This window comes from Brassica napus, chromosome C2 (assembly GCF_020379485.1).
Source record: "Brassica napus cultivar Da-Ae chromosome C2, Da-Ae, whole genome shotgun sequence".
Lineage (NCBI taxonomy): Eukaryota > Viridiplantae > Streptophyta > Magnoliopsida > Brassicales > Brassicaceae > Brassica > Brassica napus.
In genome coordinates, this window is record NC_063445.1 from 2,890,556 (window position 1) to 2,907,614 (window position 17,059).

Here is a 17,059-nt window from a genome sequence, read left to right on the forward strand (position 1 = left end):
CGTGACAGAGTTGTAATACTAACACAAATCACTAAACATATGTTCTTGTCAAACTTTGATATAATTAACTAATGGTTTCAAGATTGATTACATTAGCGAAAATACTAGTTGTTGTATCACTGATCGTGCCGATACAAGTAGAATTCTCCAGCTTGGTCTTTATTTAATTACTTGTGACTTGACTAAAGCGAAATTAATTAGTCCTTGGAATCACCAGTAGAGGTGTAACTATCATGCATGCTTGATTAAGATATTTGATGTATTAATAATCGCCCTTATATTTTTTAAAACCACCTTTACTTGGACTACAATCTCTTGTACATTTTACTCCGTCCTATGGGGCAAGATAAGATTTCGTCAAAACGTAAGAATGTCAAGATCTAAAACCTAAGAAGCTTCCTACAAACACACATGATCGTTATGTATGTCTTGTTCATACATAAAAAAAAACAATCGTTATATTAGAAAAGTCATCAGATCAAGTCTTCATTCCATAGCCTACCCTGTCAATTTTTTTGACTTTGTCTAATACACTCCAAATACCTTTGTTATTCTTATTACAACTTGTAATAACGCATTTATAATATAACTGTTGAAAAATCCTTAACAATCACAACCCACCTCTCTCTCCCTCTCTTCTCTCTCTCTCTGCACCATGGGAATTATTGATCAAAAGATCAAGAAGGGAGAAGAACACTTGATGATCTCAAAACCCTTGAGGTTGATTCTCTTTCAAAGTGGTAGACATGTATTACGCTCACTCTTCTTTGTCACGGGTTTCTTAATTGGTGTCTTCCTTTATCTACAACTAAAAGCCTTCCACATGTCCACGCCGAAGACAGAACAACCCTTATGGTCGACAGTGCTATTCCACCACTCAACAATGATGGAGATCAAACAAGAGTTACAAACACAAGAGCTTCAACACGACATGAGTGATCAAGAACTCTTTACCAAGGTCTCTTCATTATCATCACCATCATCCTCACCATCCTCATCATCATGGTTTGGAAGGATGCATAATAATGATGAGAAGATGGTTGTGAAAGTGGCTTTCATGTTCATGAGTGGCGGCGCACTCCCTTTGGCTGCTTTGTGGGACAAGTTCTTTAAAGGACATGAAGGGTTTTATTCCATATATGTTCATACTAATCCATCTTTTCAAGATTCTTACCCTGAAACTTCTGTCTTCTACTCAAGAAGAATCCCAAGCCAGGTAATTAATAATTAACAGCTATTTTACCTCTTCTTCTTTGCTTAATTACTTTCATGCACTTACCATATGTATGATTAGTACATCTAGATGTCTTACATTACCAAATTGTATACATCTATTAATGTGGCTGACAGGTTGGTTTTTTCACGTGGCACGTGTATTGATCTTGATTTGCAACCCTTGCATAATTGTCCGTGAACCCACTTGATATTATTCTAACATATTTACATTTTTAATCATGTTAATAAGATAATAACATAGATCATCTTATAAGAAAAGTAGTTTTAACAAGTATATACTCAACATTACATTTCTTACTATATATAGAACAAAATATAAAATTTGTATGAATTGAAGCTTTTAACGTGTATATTACTACTACTAATCCACAAAAAAAAAGAACTTCTAAAAATTTCCATCTTAAGAAGCTTGTGATTTGCAAAAAAAAAAAAAAACGCACTGTTGTATAGTCTGAAGTTCTGAATGTTCTGTCCCACAAGTTAAAACTATAATAAAGTAATTTATGATGTTATTTCTGTCAAATAATTTATGATGTTGACAAAAAAAGATTTTTTCCTTAACTTCTCCATTATTGAGAGAACCAAGGCTATGCTAACTCTTTGTCGCTTAATTCTAAAGGAATTAATGTAATATTGTGTTGAACATATTTGCATCCTGTTAGAATTTGTCACAGAACGCACCGAGTGATTTTGTTGGGAAATATTAAATGAATGTATAATAAACCATGTTTTCTCATAAATTCTTAAGTAAAAACTTAAAGTAACAACAAAACTAGATTCAATAACCCTATAAACATTAAACTCGAGAACATTTTGTTTGTTATGTTAACTTTGTAATAGTAAAGCAACGATAACGTTACTTACATTCGTGAACCATTGTGAAACAGCCGGTGTACTGGGGAACATCATCAATGGTAGACGCAGAGAAAAGACTCTTAGCCAACGCTCTCCTCGACGAATCAAACCAAAGATTCGTCCTCTTGTCAGATTCTTGCATCCCACTCTTTGACTTCACAACCATTTATGATTACTTAACCGGCACAAATCTCAGCTTCATCGGCTCATTCGACGATCCAAGAAAGTCCGGTCGGGGCCGTTACAACCCCAAAATGTATCCACAGATCAACGTTACACATTGGCGTAAAGGATCACAATGGTTTAGTACAACCCGTGAGCTTGCTCTTCATATACTCGCAGACACTTTTTATTACAAAATATTCGACCAGCACTGCAAACCGCCTTGTTACATGGACGAGCATTACATCCCGACTCTCATTCACATGTTCCATGGAGAAATGAGTGCAAACCGGACCTTGACTTGGGTGGACTGGTCGAGAGTCGGTCCACATCCTGGCCGGTTTATTTGGCCTGATATCACCGATGAGTTTCTTAACCGTATCAGGTTTACAGAGGAGTGTGCTTATTATGGCCGTGATGGGGAGAATACTACAACTTCGAAATGTTTTTTATTTGCGAGGAAGTTCACGGAAGATACTTTAGAACCTTTGTTAAGAATCTACCCTCTAGTTCTTGGGTCTGGTCCATGATTACTTAAATGTTTGTGAGTTTTTTTTTAGGTAGTAAATATTATACCAAATTTAACCGTTCAATAAACCGATGGTTCGCCTAAACCATATGTGTTTCCAGTGAACCCCAAAATTAGCTGATAAAATCCAAAAATCGAACAGTTAAAAGAATATTTTAATGGGATCTAAGAGTTAAAAATTGTGGTTTTTGGATATAAAGGTATTATCCAAATCGAACTAAAATCTAAATTAATATTTTAAAATATTGTAAGTTGAATATTGTAAAATTTTTACATAGCTTAAGATAATTTGATAATTTAGATATCTTAAAGTGTTTTTGGAAATTGTTGTAGTTTTTATACATAAACTTCAATTAATTTGAATATTACTAGCTGGATTAAGTAATTGGTTATTTATAGTTTCTTAAAAATAATTTATATACTTGAAACGAACAAAAAATACACAAATTAGAAACATATGATCGTGGAGAGAAATCAACATCTTTGAGGGTTTGAGTCTCGATTCTTTGCAATCGCTTTCATCGCCGGCTGCTGAAAGAAAGAGACGATATATCTCGACGGAGAGAAAAAATGGATCTCGATAGAAGAGAATAGATGATAATAGATTGAAGATAAGGTAAAGTTAGTTTAATATTTTACACATTAACGAATGTGGTATTTATAAAAATCTTCATTGATTTGAATTGGTAGTAAAATTAAATTGGGGTACCAAAGAAAATGTAAAAATAAAATTTTCTCGTTATCTATAGTTTCTGTAAAATAATTTTTATACTAAATTTTCTTTTTGGTCAATTTTAGTTGTTTTCTTAATATTTTTTTTTTTTAAGTTATTCGGACATTTTATAAAACCTTATCCAAACCCAATCCGAAAAGAAGATTGAACCAAATCCGATTCAAATATTGTTCAAATCCGAATAAAACTGGAATGGAACCGAACAGAACCAAACGCCTAATAACCGAAGAGACGGTTCGACTAAACCGTATATACCCATCTTATCGTTCTGTAAGAGCTTCTTCTAAACGTCTGCCTTTGGAGTTAAAACTTTTGCGAACAGAACACTCAAAGGTGCAGACTTTACTGATGCTAACTCCTCTCTTCGTCTCGGCGCGACCATTACCATCACTTACCACCATCTCCTCCTTAAACCCCACCCAAAACCCTCCACATTCCGCCAAAGCTCCAAACTTTAATCAATTCAATGAAAACCCAAAACTCCCCGACAATGCGATTAAGGTCCCGACCGCTCCATGGATGAAAGGTCCCATCTTTCTCCCACCCGAAGAGCTTATCAACACTTCACATCATCAACACAAGAGCATCAGAAAACAGAACGCTGAGGAGAAGACGTTCAAGGCCTTGAACCGTAGAGAGAGCGGCGTGAGAGGAAGCAAAGCCATGAAGAAGATCGTCCGCAGCGTTGAGAAGCTCGACGATTATGGAGGCGAGTTTGAGTCCTTAGGTGGGGTTGTGGAGGAGGATGAGAAGAGGAGGAGGAGGAGAATGCCTTGGGAGAGGGAGGAAGAGAAGTTCATATTGAGAAGGAGGAAGAAAGAGAGAGTCTTGACGACGGCTGATCTTATCTTAGACGAAGGGTTGTTGAAAAGACTGAGACTTGAAGCTTCGAAGATGAGAGAATGGGTGAATGTGAGGAAAGCAGGAGTTACAGAGACGGTTGTGAACGATATTAGATCGGTCTGGGAGGGGAATGAACTTGCTATGGTGAGGTTTGATGTCCCTCTTTGTCGGAACATGGAGCGAGCTCAAGAGATCATAGAGGTGTTTGTTTGTTTGTTTAACTTCTTTACTTTTCACTTAAACCTTTGTTAAAAAAAAATCTCATTTTCATGTTTTTTCAAGAATAGTTGAAGACTGGAGGGTTGGTTGTGTTGAGCAAGAAGGAGTTTCTCGTTGTTTATCGAGGACCACCAACGAGTGATTCATCAGTATGTGTGAAGGAGGGGGAAGATGAGATTAGCTCATCGTTGTACGTGAGAGAAGGTGAGAGGCTACTGAATGGATTGGGACCTAGATATGTGGATTGGTGGATGAGAAGACCGTTTCCTGTTGATGCTGACTTGCTTCCTCAAGTGGTTGATGGATATAGAACTCCTTCTAGACGTTGCCCACCTAACACTAGAGCAAAGCTGAGCGACCAAGAGCTTACTTACTTGAGAAACGTTGCTCAAGCTTTACCGTTTCATTTCGTCCTTGGTAAATTTGCCTTCACTGTCTTTATAGTTGCTTGACTTTATAGTTGATTGTATTTGATATTATAATTTGCTTAACTTGTGAAGGGAGGAACCATGGGCTTCAAGGTTTAGCTTCTGCTATCTTGAAACTATGGGAGAAGTGTGTTATTGCAAAGATTGCAATCAAGTGGGGAGCTCTCAACACAAACAATGAGGAAATGGCTGATGAGTTGAAGGTAAGTTTTTTTTCATTTACTGAGGTTAGTTTCTAGATATAGTTGTGGTTGATGAGAATCTTTGGGCTTTATCAAATTTTTCAGCATCTCACTGGAGGAGTTTTGATACTACGAAACAAGTACTTGATAATACTATTCAGAGGGAAGGACTTTCTATCTGATGAAGTTGCGGATTTGGTTGATGACAGAGAGAGATTACTCAGAAGATACCAGCATTTTGAAGAGACCAGACGTGAGAGTGATATAGAGATCTCTGAGGTGGTAGCAGATGGTGAACAGTTGGAGGAAACAAGCAAGACCGGAACCTTATTAGAGTTTCAAGAACTTCAGAGAAAGTTCGGTGATATGGAGGTGAGAAACTTGGAGACTGAAGCTGAGAAAGCAAAACTAGAGAAGGAACTTAAAAGCCAAGAACACAAGCTTTGCATTGTAAGCCTCTTAACTTCAGTTTGCATCTTTTAGTGTTGAGGTAGTTCGGTTTTCGGTTAGTTTAGTATCTTACCGAATTTAACCGAAATAATGTTTGATTGTTAGTTCGGTTTTTGAAAATCCTATCAAAGTTTTTGATTTCGGTTATATTTTAGTTTAAATATGTTAAATTTTCGGTTAAGTTCGGTTAGTTCTTCGATTTGAAATTTGGTTAGTTCGGTTTAAAATCCCAGCCCTGGTTTAGCCTAAAACTGTAATATAAATCCTGTGTGTTGCTCTATTTTTTTTTTTGCAGCTGAAATCAAAGATAGAGAAGACAACAACGGAGTTACTCAAATTGAATTCTTTATGGAAACCATCTGAGCGCGACGATGACATTGAGATACTGACTAATGAAGAAAGAGAATGCTTGAGAAGAATCGGACTGAAGATGAACAGCAGCTTGGTTCTTGGAAGAAGAGGAGTCTTTGATGGTGTAATGGAAGGTCTGCATCAGCATTGGAAGCACAGGGAAGTTGCAAAAGTGATCACAATGCAGAAGCTTTTCTCGAGAGTTGTTTACACAGCGAAATCACTTGAAGCAGAGAGCAATGGAGTACTAATCTCTATCGAAAAACTTAAAGAAGGACATGCAATACTCATGTATCGTGGCAGGAACTACAAACGTCCTTCGTCGAAACTAATGGCACAGAATCTTTTGACTAAAAGAAAAGCGTTGCAAAGATCTGTCTTGATGCAGAGACTAGGTGTAAGTAAAATGAATATCCTTTCATTGATTTGACTGAGAGAGACAGCTTGAATGAATCTTTTCTCTGTTTTGTTGTTGTTGCAGTCACTGAAGTTCTTTGCTTACCAGAGAGAAAGAGCCATTGAAGATTTGAAGTTGAGTTTGGTAAAACTTCAAGGCTCTGCTTCTGAGCTATGTTGATGCAAAGTGCTTTACAAGTAGTAGAAGCTGTAAGAAAATTACCAAGGCAGATACGTTCACTTGAAGCTGATCACAGAGTATTTTTTACATTTACTGTGGTATTTCGATGAATTATATTTATCAAGTAATTGATTGTGTAATTATCATGTAATGTCACATTTTCTGAATATAATACATGTAGTTATTCAGGTGTAATACTGTTGTAATGGCACCAACATCAGTCTTTTAGTTATTTAGGTGTAAGAAAGAACTCATAGAAAGAAAAAAAGAACTTATAGACAGTTTCCAAAGGGGAAAGGAGATAGTACAAAAGAACATGATTTTATTACTGCATGTATCAAGAATATACTTAGTAAAAATGTTTAAAATAAAAAAAAAACCTGGTTTATATTTAGTTTAGTGATTTTGTGGCGGTGTCTCATCTGGGTTCTTGGGTTTACTCCTTAGCATCTCAGTGAAGTTGCCTCTCATGATACGTTTGAATCTGTTGTCTTCAATGGGAGCAGCAGCCACCGCCTTTGGTGAATCAGGTCCCTGAAGTGTAGGTGATGGCGGTGCAACTGGGGTGGTTTCGGTTGCTTCTTTCTTCCCCAACAAGCCACCTTCTCCAAATAAGCTTGTGACTGATGATGCAATCCCCAAGTGGGCACCCATGGCTTTGCTGAATGCTTCAAGTGTCCCACCTGATCTCTCCTTCATTGTGATCTCTAAAGCTTCCTTGTGAGCTGGATCAAGCGCGTCTGGATCTTTCAGTAGGTTTTGGATCGCTGGAATGAGGTATTCTCGGACACTTGTTTGAGACAGATCTTCAGATCCATGTTTTTAAAGAAACACAAAAAGAGTTAATACTTGGAGCATTAAGATATGTAAGAAGCAAAAGAAGAAAGTACTCATACCGGTTGCATCGAGTGCACGGATGGCTTCGCAGAAAGCGTTAGCTCTCTCTCGGCGTCGGGTCACGTCTGTCGAAGAGCTTGGACTTGCTGAAAGTTGGAAAATCTTGGACAACAGATAATCTCGAAGCCGTTCTGTTGTGTGTGGAATAGCAACCAAGAGTGCACGTACGACTGCGATTATAGCTTCATGAGAACCATCTTCGAGAAAAGCATCCATCTGGACTAGGATTTTATCAACAATCTGCATTATATATGAATTGATTAGCTCATAAACATGAGATCTTTTAGATAATTCAAGAGATCATTTGCAAGAGTGAAATACCATGTCGACTTTGAAATGCTGTGCGACAGATCCAAATGCATCTATGCTTGCGTACTTCACATTTAGGTTTTGGTCTGAGCCAAGAGTGATCAAAGCAGGTAAAACATTGCTAGAAGCAACTTTTGCGTCAATATATGGAACCTGTTGCACAGGTTAATATCTATAAGTACATCATCGGGGAAAACAGTGGAAGTGTGTGTTGTGCTTACGATGGTCTTCAACAACTTAGCAGCGTTGATTTTGAGTTCTGCAGTGGAATCAACGACCATTTCCCACAAAATGCCGAATATCATGTTATGATGTTCTTCAAATGTGCTGCAATGTTCGATGAGTTCATTGGTACGAAGACGCACTTCCAGGAAACCATTATAAGCAATTAAAGGTTAGAAAAACGCACCAAAGGAAGCGAACCGCATCCAAAACCTCGTTGTTGTGCTTTGATGACTGGTTTTCCTTTGTTTTGCTTTCGACTAAGAGTTGTCGTAAGAAGATTGTTAACTCTTCACGTTTACTTGGTGCACCAAGAACTCCTGCCAAAAGAAGCGGTAGAATACATAGAGTGGCAAGTCTATTGGCTACAGCAGTTCTGGGTTTCAGGCCTGAAGAAAGTAAACAAGAATCTATGTCAGACACTGTTTAAGAAATTTCCGTGTCGCCATATATCCGGAAATTAAGTAACCTTTTATCCTTGGATGGATTGCAGAGGGTAAAAACCGAAGATCAGCTGCATCGTCTCCGACGGCCACTAAGAACACGGGTAACTCAATGTGGGTTAGGTAGGAACTTCCAAAACGTTCAGACACAGCTAAGAGAAACTGCAAATAAATGCAGAGATTTTTAAAAAAGTTAAGTTGATACTCCTAAGATCAAATAGCAGATAAGAGAACAGGTGCAAACACAATCCAGACCTTTGTTATCCGATTTCTCAAATGGTCTTCTTTTTGGGGTAACATGCATGCCAACTGTAACAGGTTAGCAAAGCAATCAACATGCATCCATTCAAACATAGGCCACTCAGAACGTCCCCTGGTCAGAAATTTCATTCAGACAAGACACAGTTGATTATGTACAAGAAGACGTCAGAAACTAGAAAAAAAATTGTGTCGAGTTGTTGAGGGTGAAGAAGCTTACTCGGCATAGGTCTCAAGCAAGGAAACAGAGACTGCCGATTCCTCTGACTTTGGGATAGAAGAGAAAGGGCATGTTTCCATCGCCTTCTGGTGTACAGCTGGAAGCAACTCCATGAGCATTCTTAGTAGGACATCAATGTTCCATCGCTCCCGTTCACCGAGGACTCGTAGATGAGACTCCAATGATCCTTCAACTCCAGAAAGGGGTGGGCAGTGCTGCAAGTGAAAATGACTTAAAATAGATATAGCAAGTAACCACTCTCAATCACAATCTTAAAATGGGAAATGCATCGAGTTTGTACCTGAGCAGAGCTCAACGTGTGAGAAAGAAGAACCCGCAAGATATGATCCAGCCGGTTACCCCACTTTATCACCGCAGGAAGTAGTTCTTTCAATGTGGTTTCAACTACCAGGCCAGATGGATCGCATATCAACTGAAACATCATCTCCTCAACCTAATAATCAAACAGAAAACTGGTTTTGTAGCATTTCGTTTTATTGATATTAACGGAACTTCTATGCTATAGTCTCATGCCAACCTAAAAATACCATTTTCTCCTATAAATTTAGTAATTAGCTTGTTTTAGAGCTTATACTGTAGCCATGTCGGTCAGATCAGAGTTCTTTTCCACAATGCTATGAAGCAAATTTAGTGAAGCTGACCTTAAAATATTTGTCTGTGTTCAGGAATAAGGGAAGCAACAACGCAAGATTATGAGCGGCAGCCTCTCGAACAACGGTTGCAGAATCTTCTATGAGTTGTTGTATGATTGATAAAATAAGAGAGTCGCGTATTTCAGGACGGACATACTCTGCAAGCTCCCCACATGATTGAGCAACTAGTAGCCTGCGTTCTTCATATGTATGATTTATCTGAAATAGACACACAGCCAGCATGTTACCATTCGTACCAAATTTTTTTTTTTTTTTACAACTCGTAAAATCAAGAGTAGCATTAACCTGTTCCCAGCACTGTGGAAGCAATTCTGTTTCTGTTCTCATGTCCCCAACATTCCTTGATAGGCTAACACATGCCTGAGATAAACAGTAAAAGGCCTCAACCTCAAAACGTTACCAGTCTTAATCATGCACAAAGAAGGCTTCTAAGTTAAAACAGTAACATACATCCATAATAATCCGCCTCTGCTGCTCATCTGGACGTTTGATCAGGTTGAACAGTGTATGGGTCAAGGAGTCTCTTGTATTGCTATCTGGATGCCGCTCGATTGCACACATCATCAGGGGGAGGAGTTCCTATAGGTAAAACAAACCAGATCAGTAATATTCCATCCACCGTTTTGAACGGTAAAACTGAAAGAACAAAAACACTCAAACCTCTCGATGGTTTATCAGAACATATGGAACAATATTCGGCAAAGCATCTGCAAGTATCTGAATCGTTCCTAAGCCCTGTAAAGGAATGAAAAAAATAATATTCAAACAGCCCATATTACGTTATGTTGACACAAAATAGCATTAGCATAGCGTAAGGAAAACAGACAGCTACATGGACCTCAACCAATTTTGCTTATGACAAAGGTGCCTTTCGAAAATATTCTAGATCACTAAAAGAATATGAAAATAACAGAGCACTCACGATGGAAAGTAAATACTCTTAAAAGTATATTCAGGACTTACCGTTTCCTCAGAAGCAGTATCCACAATTGCATTTTCCGATTTTGAACGACCAATTCCAGAATCCAGTTTCAAGATGCTTTCAAGGTCACTGGGTGAATAATTACCATTTGATGGACTTAACAGATGGTTTGAGACTTCTTTCTGGTTCTCCAAAGTACTATCCAAGGATTTATTAGATATACTGCTGGCCTCTGCTGCCACCTCTCTTTGATCAGGAACTATATTCTTTATCTCTTCCTTCACAAGACCGTCTTCTGTTTGCGTATGCCCTTTCTCATTAGATATAGAACTCTCAGAAATCAACCCACCATCCTTTTCGATTGTTGGTTTCTCAACTTCCACTGGCAGAGCGCTTTTCTGTTTCTCGACATTTTCCACGGATTGGGATTGCACCGCATTACTTTCACTGGCTGACACATATTGACCAGCCCGAGACCCTTCAATATGCATTTTAAGAGATGTGATCTCTGCTCTGCAGTCATTGAGATTCCTCCTCTGATGCTCTAAGGATTGCTTCAAACTTTGCACCTGAATACTATCAGTGTCATTTCAGGCATTTATATTTCCAGATATGAAAGTGACCGCTTCTTTAAAATATCCAGTCTATAAAAAAGACTACCTGCTTTTCTCTGTCCCTAAGATCCTTCTGAAGTGATTCAGTAGACTTGTTAAAAGCACTGATTTGCTCTTCGAATATTTCTTTGCTCTTAAGTAGCCCATCCTTTTCTTTGTTTAGCCTCTCAATCTCTTTTTTCAATGATTCATTCTCCTGAAGCATGGCTATTTTCTCCTGCATCCAAAAATTATGAACAATGAGAATTCAAATTCATATCCTCAAAGTGGATTTTTATCCTCGCAAATCCTCAAAGTGCAACTTTGATGGTCAGTACGATTCTCAAATACAAAAGGTTACATTTAAAATCAAGATCCTGTTCTACATATTCACTCCACAATCAAAATAGCACCGCAATATATTAGAAATAGCCAAGAAAAAATGCAGAGGGGAAAAGAGAGAGAAGTGAGTTATGTATAAGACAATGATGTCAAAGATCTAAGTTTCGAGGTAGTGATATTGCTAACAGCATCGGTTCAATTTGAAGTGAGTACATGAAAATTAAGCTATCAGGATATAACCTCAGCTGCTTCTGAAGTTGATGAAAGGTATTGATAGTAATAATAGCGCAAGGCATCAGGCACGCACGCTGGACTGTCCTGCCAAACGTCCAAGTTCTGGTCTGTCACCTGATAAACAGATCATACGCAATGACGTCAAAGATCTAATATTAAACAAGGTAGATCTCAGTAAACACGAAAAGGTATAAACAAAATTGATATACGATTAATAAGATACCTCCTCATAAAATGTCATTGCTGTAAGTCTGTAACCTGCCAGAAGAAGATACTCTTTCACCGCACAGTTTAAATCTCGACGTTCATTGTTCTTCAAAGGCCCTATATCAGTAAAGGAGAAATCTTTCTTTTTCCGTTGAATTTCTGGTCTGTTGTCTCCAAACTCATCTGCCTCCAACTCTGAGAAATAACAAACAATACAGGAGAGAGTTTGGTGATTTTCTTGCTACCATTCTGACGATATTTGAAACAACAACAAAAAAAAAAACATGCATTATTAATGATGCTTGCACAGAATATACCTATGCCAAAGAAAACAGCTAACAGGAGATAGCTAACGCACAGAAACTGATAGCTACATTAGCAACAACTACTTATTCCAGAAGAAACTTTAAGATACATTCAAATGTCTGCACTTGATGGATCAATTTACTTAAGCTCGATTCGATCATCACTTAATTTCTTCAATCCTAGTTAAAAACTTCATTGCACACCGCACGAACTGATTGTTTATGCACACACATACACATTCATCTAAGTAAAGTACCTTTTAACTTGTCAATGGAACAATCAGATTTCTTCTGTCCTTCAGCTTTCAATCTTGCAATATCCTCCTGTGCTAGACGAAGTTCGTATTCACTAATAGCTACCTTCTCCGATAACGCTTCTTTCTCCTCCAACAAGCTTTGTGGATCCGCAACTGCATTGCATAGTAACAACAATTACTACCTACCAACCATATAGCTCAACACTACTTGACAACGACGATCTAACCATTTTCAAGCGAGTGACATATTATAACAATGCGAGGCGAAGGAATCGGCGAACCTCGAATCGAATTATACCGAGAAATCTGATCGGGAGGGAAACGGGAAGGATCGGAGAAGAACTCCTTGAGGCGAATCGTTTGGGCGTCGCGGCCGTCGTCGAGGAGCTCGTGGAGAAGCTCGAACGCCGTTAGGAGGTAGTTCTCTTCCATCAGGAAGTTCACAACGAAGTTGCACAGCGACGATCGCTCCGCGTCCATGTTTATGTTTCTTCTCCTAACACTCAATCAGAGGGAAGCTCTCCTCCTTCGTTCCGATGTCACAGTGCATTTCCGATAAAAGAATTCGAAAATTATTCTCTCTCGCTCGATTCGATCTGATGCGCGATCGTGGTCCGTGCTCTCACCGGAAGGGAGTGACGGTGGTAGGAATCAGATGCGACGATGCACTAGTACACAGCGTGGATTTAGTTGAATCGGCGTTTGCGATTGAGTAGACTGTGAGTTAGAAGACACGTGGACGGTTGTGATTTTACGTTCGTGTAAGTACGTGTCTTGGCGATTTCGTATATGCTTAAGAAAAGTCAACGTTATTCAAGCCCAAAACAATAAAAATTGAAACTTCAAAAGTGTTTAGTCTTTTATTTAAGTTGAATGCTGCCTTAAGAAAGGAGAAAATGCTAAATTACTATTACTGTATAAGTATAACATCAAAAAATGTTTAACATATAATCTATTCAAGCCAAAAAAGTAATCATATTACAACATTTAAAACTATTTGGCTAGTTTGTTTAGATCTCCTAGCTATTATCTAATAACAACTTCACCTATGTTTGGTATAAGAGCACCCGCAACAGAGGATGATGACGAGTCTTTAGCGGTTAATCCTAGATTAAGATGAATAGAATAATATTATAAAAGCTAAGTAATATAAGGATTGATCCCTAACACAGTACGAGGAAAGGGTAATTGAGGTCGTCGAGGCCGCGGTAATCACAGACCATCTACCTAATGTTTTCATCATTTTCTTGTTTTCACTAAACTTAGGTATCAAAAGTTTCTCTTTTACAAGCTAATGCTTGGTTGAATATGAGGCATGTCTCATCATACTTTCTCAAACTTTATGATTGTTAAGCCATACCTTGTATGTCTCTTTGAATTTTAATTAGAAAGCTTTTTTACAAAAAAATAAAAGAAAAAATAGAATATTGTTCATTCTTCATTAAATTATCATGGAATAAACATTTTTGAATTTTTTTTATGGAATTGATTGAATCATCATTTCATTGCATTCTAGATAGATTGTTTTTTTGCTGAATTGATGCAATTTAGTTTCATATATACAGTATACTATAATATTTTCCCCACCTACTATGTCTCACTTTCCCCAGTTTTAGAGATTTTTTATTTTTTGGAGGTGAGTCCACCACCTTCCTTTTTCCCAGTTCGTTTCATTGTCTAGTATTCCCGATAGATGTCACTTTATCTTCCATGCGGTTGATGATTACACAAAGCTGTATTAGTTCAATCCCCTTACATTCTTGGTCATGATGTCAATAATGCCCTTCAGACTACAAAATTCTTTCAGCAAGTCTTTGGTGATTTGCTGACACTCAATATTTGATTATTTCCATTGTTTATCAATGTTTTATCGTTTTCCATTGTATAATGCATATACGAAAAACTGTGAATTTATCTATGCAGGTCTAACGTTCCAGCCATGATACATTTGACACAGCAAACTACGTTTTGGCATTATGCTCGTAATTGTGCACTAGCCTTCAAGTTCATGGTTGGGTTGAGAATTTTTTTGAGAATTTGATGCTGACGTATTATGATTCGTTTCTGAGGATGAACCGGAGAGTTCGTGTGAAGTCTCTTCGCAATTTTACCTTGCAGCTCAGCAAGTTTTGCGTTTACTCAAAAAATGAAGGAAGTGTAGCTTTTACGCATTCTTGAAAGTCTTGGGGGAAGTGCCTAGCTAGTGATAAGGACCGGTTCATGATGACACTCAGATTGAATTTTGAGGGGATATTGAGAAGGAGACTCTGAAGTGGATTGGGGATGTTGAAGCGGTAAAACATAACAAGGTGGTGGTTAAGAAGGAAGATAGTTGTGTTTCTTATTCCTTAGTACTTGTGATTGCTTTTTTCTAACATCTATCTATTGTGAAAACTCACCTCAGTAATCATACCCTCAATCTCATCTAAATAGTGCATACAATTGAGAATTTGAGAAAACTGAATATATAACATAACAAGTTCACATACACAAAACCTATATTAATAGAAACTAACATACAATGCATCTATATTGTCATCATTAAATCAATTTGTGTTGTACTTTGCGTTGGACAGTCTAGACAATGGAAATTAATAAATGTGTAAGACACAAAGAAAAAAAGCTAGACATGTGCTGACTTGTCTTTTTATTTGTTTGTTTATTTTGCCCAATTTTTGCTTAATTGTGTTTAACTGTAAAAATCTAGAACTATATATATAGTAGAATGTGTATAAATTTTTAAGCAAGTCACATCATCATATATTTCACTAAAATCTGACATATCAACATAAATTTTTAATATTTAAGAATTATTCCATAACATTCATTCTTATGATTTGAACTAAATATATTAACATAATATCTAATAGCAAATAAATATTTTCTAATCAATGGTACATTTTCAATCTAAGCAAATTTTTAACATCCATTCTTCCTAAAATTATTAATTTAGTGAAAATTAATAATATAACACGCATAAATATATTAGATTAAAGAGTAAATAGAGAACATCTATAAAAACAATGCAAAAATTCATTTACGATTTTATTTCATACATCTTATGATACAACTGCCAACAAAGATAAAAAAAAAGTGAATCTCATGAAATTTTCCTTTCTTGGCAATCAATACAAAAAAATAACAAGAAATGATGGACATACGCATCCAAATACTAATACATAGTAGATAAAAATAAAACTCTAAATTAATTGAATAGATATTTGTCCTATATCTTTTAATATAAGGATAAAATTTGGCCTAGTTTAATAATTCTCCCAAATTTAAATCAGAAAAGCAAAGGAAATAACAAAATATAAAGTTTTATTTTACCAGGGAAATTAGCTGGTTCAACGATAAACTGGAGAAGAAAGGAAAAACATAGTAAGCTACACGGTTGATATACTATCTCCAGAATATTGCAGAGATACTCGCACTTCCTGTTACGTAAGAGTTGATAGGGCTCCGAGTGATGGACATCGTCATTAGCTGTCATCCAACTCAATCGTTCCGAACACAATGACGAAACGTGAGTTGGATGTGTCGAGGCCGACACCCTAAAATCCTACAATTTTCATTATATAGATTAAAGCAAATATAAACCGATCAAAATAAATTGAAACAATGAAAATAGTCACCTCTTGTATGCCTTTCTTAGTGGCATTAGCGACATCATGACCATAAATGTACTGAGGCTTCAATGAATATAGCTTTGTGTAATTGACATCCGCCATGGTAGATAACAAGAAGCGACTTGAAAAAATACAAATCATATACATGCAAGTTTAAGAAATTTGTCCACAATGAAAGAAAACTCACCTCAATAATCATACCCTCAATCTCATCTAAATGGTGCTTACAATTGAAAATTTGAGAAAAGTGAATATATAACATAACAAGTTCACATACACAAAACCTATATTAATAGAAACTAACATACAATGCATCTATATTGTCATCATTAAATCAATTTGTGTTGTACTTTGTGTTGGACAATCTAGACAATGGACATCAATAAATATGTAGTCACAAAGAAAAAAAAAACTAGACATGTGCTCACTTGTCTTTTTTATTTGTTTGTTTGTTTGTTTTGCCCAATTTTTGCTTAATTGTATAACTGTAAAAATCTAGAATCTATATATAGTAGAATGTGTTTAACTTTTTAAGTAAGTCACATCATCATATATTTCACTAAAATCTGACATATCAACATAAATTTTTAATATTTAAGAATTATTCCATAACTTTCATTCTTATGATTTGAACTAAATTTATTAACATAATATCTAATAGCAAATAAATATTTTCTAATCAATGGTACATTTTCAATCTAAGCAAAATTTCAACATCCATTCTTCCTAAAATTATTAATTTAGTGAAAACTAATAATATAACACGCATAAATACATTAGATTAAAGAGTATTGACATTAACTAAGATAGTTGAAGTTTTTTTCTAAATGCGGCATAATTAAATAGGTAAATCCCAATATCTTGTGATTCTTTATGTGTTATTTTGGAATGTGTAAGTTTACCCTAACAATGGAGATCTCAGGATGACGGTGGCAAGCCTCGCATAAAGCTAATCAATTTGTTGTTCAAATTTTTTTTTAAA

At 36.6% G+C, this 17,059-nt stretch overlaps 3 protein-coding genes across 4 annotated transcripts; 2 read left to right on the top strand and 1 right to left on the bottom strand.

The window, feature by feature from the left end:
- Positions 1 to 464: 464 nt before the first annotated feature.
- LOC106446228 (glycosyltransferase BC10-like) lies at positions 465 to 2,867 on the top strand. The gene is made up of 2 exons (XM_013887931.3): positions 465 to 1,216; positions 2,124 to 2,867. Exons 1-2 carry the CDS (start codon positions 656 to 658, stop codon positions 2,781 to 2,783), a joined length of 1,221 nt encoding a protein of 406 aa, XP_013743385.2. The 5' UTR covers positions 465 to 655; the 3' UTR covers positions 2,784 to 2,867.
- A 922-nt stretch (positions 2,868 to 3,789) lies between these two features.
- Positions 3,790 to 6,760, top strand: LOC106446230 (chloroplastic group IIA intron splicing facilitator CRS1, chloroplastic-like). The gene is made up of 6 exons (XM_013887935.3): positions 3,790 to 4,559; positions 4,646 to 4,994; positions 5,078 to 5,208; positions 5,293 to 5,637; positions 5,933 to 6,385; positions 6,470 to 6,760. Exons 1-6 carry the CDS (start codon positions 3,864 to 3,866, stop codon positions 6,563 to 6,565), a joined length of 2,070 nt encoding a protein of 689 aa, XP_013743389.2. The 5' UTR covers positions 3,790 to 3,863; the 3' UTR covers positions 6,566 to 6,760.
- Positions 6,761 to 6,867: 107 nt separating this feature from the next.
- Positions 6,868 to 13,083, bottom strand: LOC106446229 (RAB11-binding protein RELCH homolog). 2 transcript variants are annotated; one of them, XM_013887932.3, is made up of 19 exons: positions 12,730 to 13,083; positions 12,449 to 12,601; positions 11,903 to 12,081; positions 11,686 to 11,793; positions 11,171 to 11,341; positions 10,552 to 11,079; positions 10,249 to 10,323; positions 10,039 to 10,167; positions 9,874 to 9,948; positions 9,577 to 9,786; positions 9,216 to 9,368; positions 8,915 to 9,129; positions 8,692 to 8,809; positions 8,463 to 8,598; positions 8,181 to 8,382; positions 7,993 to 8,098; positions 7,784 to 7,924; positions 7,462 to 7,702; positions 6,868 to 7,371 (listed from the first exon to the last, which is right to left on the bottom strand). In XM_013887932.3, exons 1-19 carry the CDS (start codon positions 12,926 to 12,928, stop codon positions 6,962 to 6,964), a joined length of 3,549 nt encoding a protein of 1,182 aa, XP_013743386.2. In that variant the 5' UTR covers positions 12,929 to 13,083; the 3' UTR covers positions 6,868 to 6,961. The 2 variants fall into 2 exon arrangements, with proteins under 2 accessions (XP_013743386.2, XP_013743387.2); XM_013887933.3 differs by lacking the exon at positions 12,730 to 13,083 and having other exon boundaries at positions 10,552 to 11,086; positions 12,449 to 12,503.
- Between the last annotated feature and the right edge of the window lie 3,976 nt (positions 13,084 to 17,059).

Coding starts and splice junctions, on each gene's coding strand:
- LOC106446229 (XM_013887932.3), bottom strand. CDS start 12,928: ATGGACGCGGAGCGATCGTCGCTGTGCAACTTCGTTGTGAACTTCCTG. Junction 10,324..10,551: donor ATACTGCTTCTGAGGAAACG/GTAAGTCCTGAA, acceptor ATTCCTTTACAG/GGCTTAGGAACGATTCAGAT. Junction 10,168..10,248: donor TTCTGATAAACCATCGAGAG/GTTTGAGTGTTT, acceptor TTTTACCTATAG/GAACTCCTCCCCCTGATGAT.
- LOC106446230 (XM_013887935.3), top strand. CDS start 3,864: ATGCTAACTCCTCTCTTCGTCTCGGCGCGACCATTACCATCACTTACC. Junction 5,209..5,292: donor AAATGGCTGATGAGTTGAAG/GTAAGTTTTTTT, acceptor CAAATTTTTCAG/CATCTCACTGGAGGAGTTTT. Junction 5,638..5,932: donor AAGAACACAAGCTTTGCATT/GTAAGCCTCTTA, acceptor TTTTTTTTGCAG/CTGAAATCAAAGATAGAGAA.
- LOC106446228 (XM_013887931.3), top strand. CDS start 656: ATGGGAATTATTGATCAAAAGATCAAGAAGGGAGAAGAACACTTGATG. Junction 1,217..2,123: donor CAAGAAGAATCCCAAGCCAG/GTAATTAATAAT, acceptor ATTGTGAAACAG/CCGGTGTACTGGGGAACATC.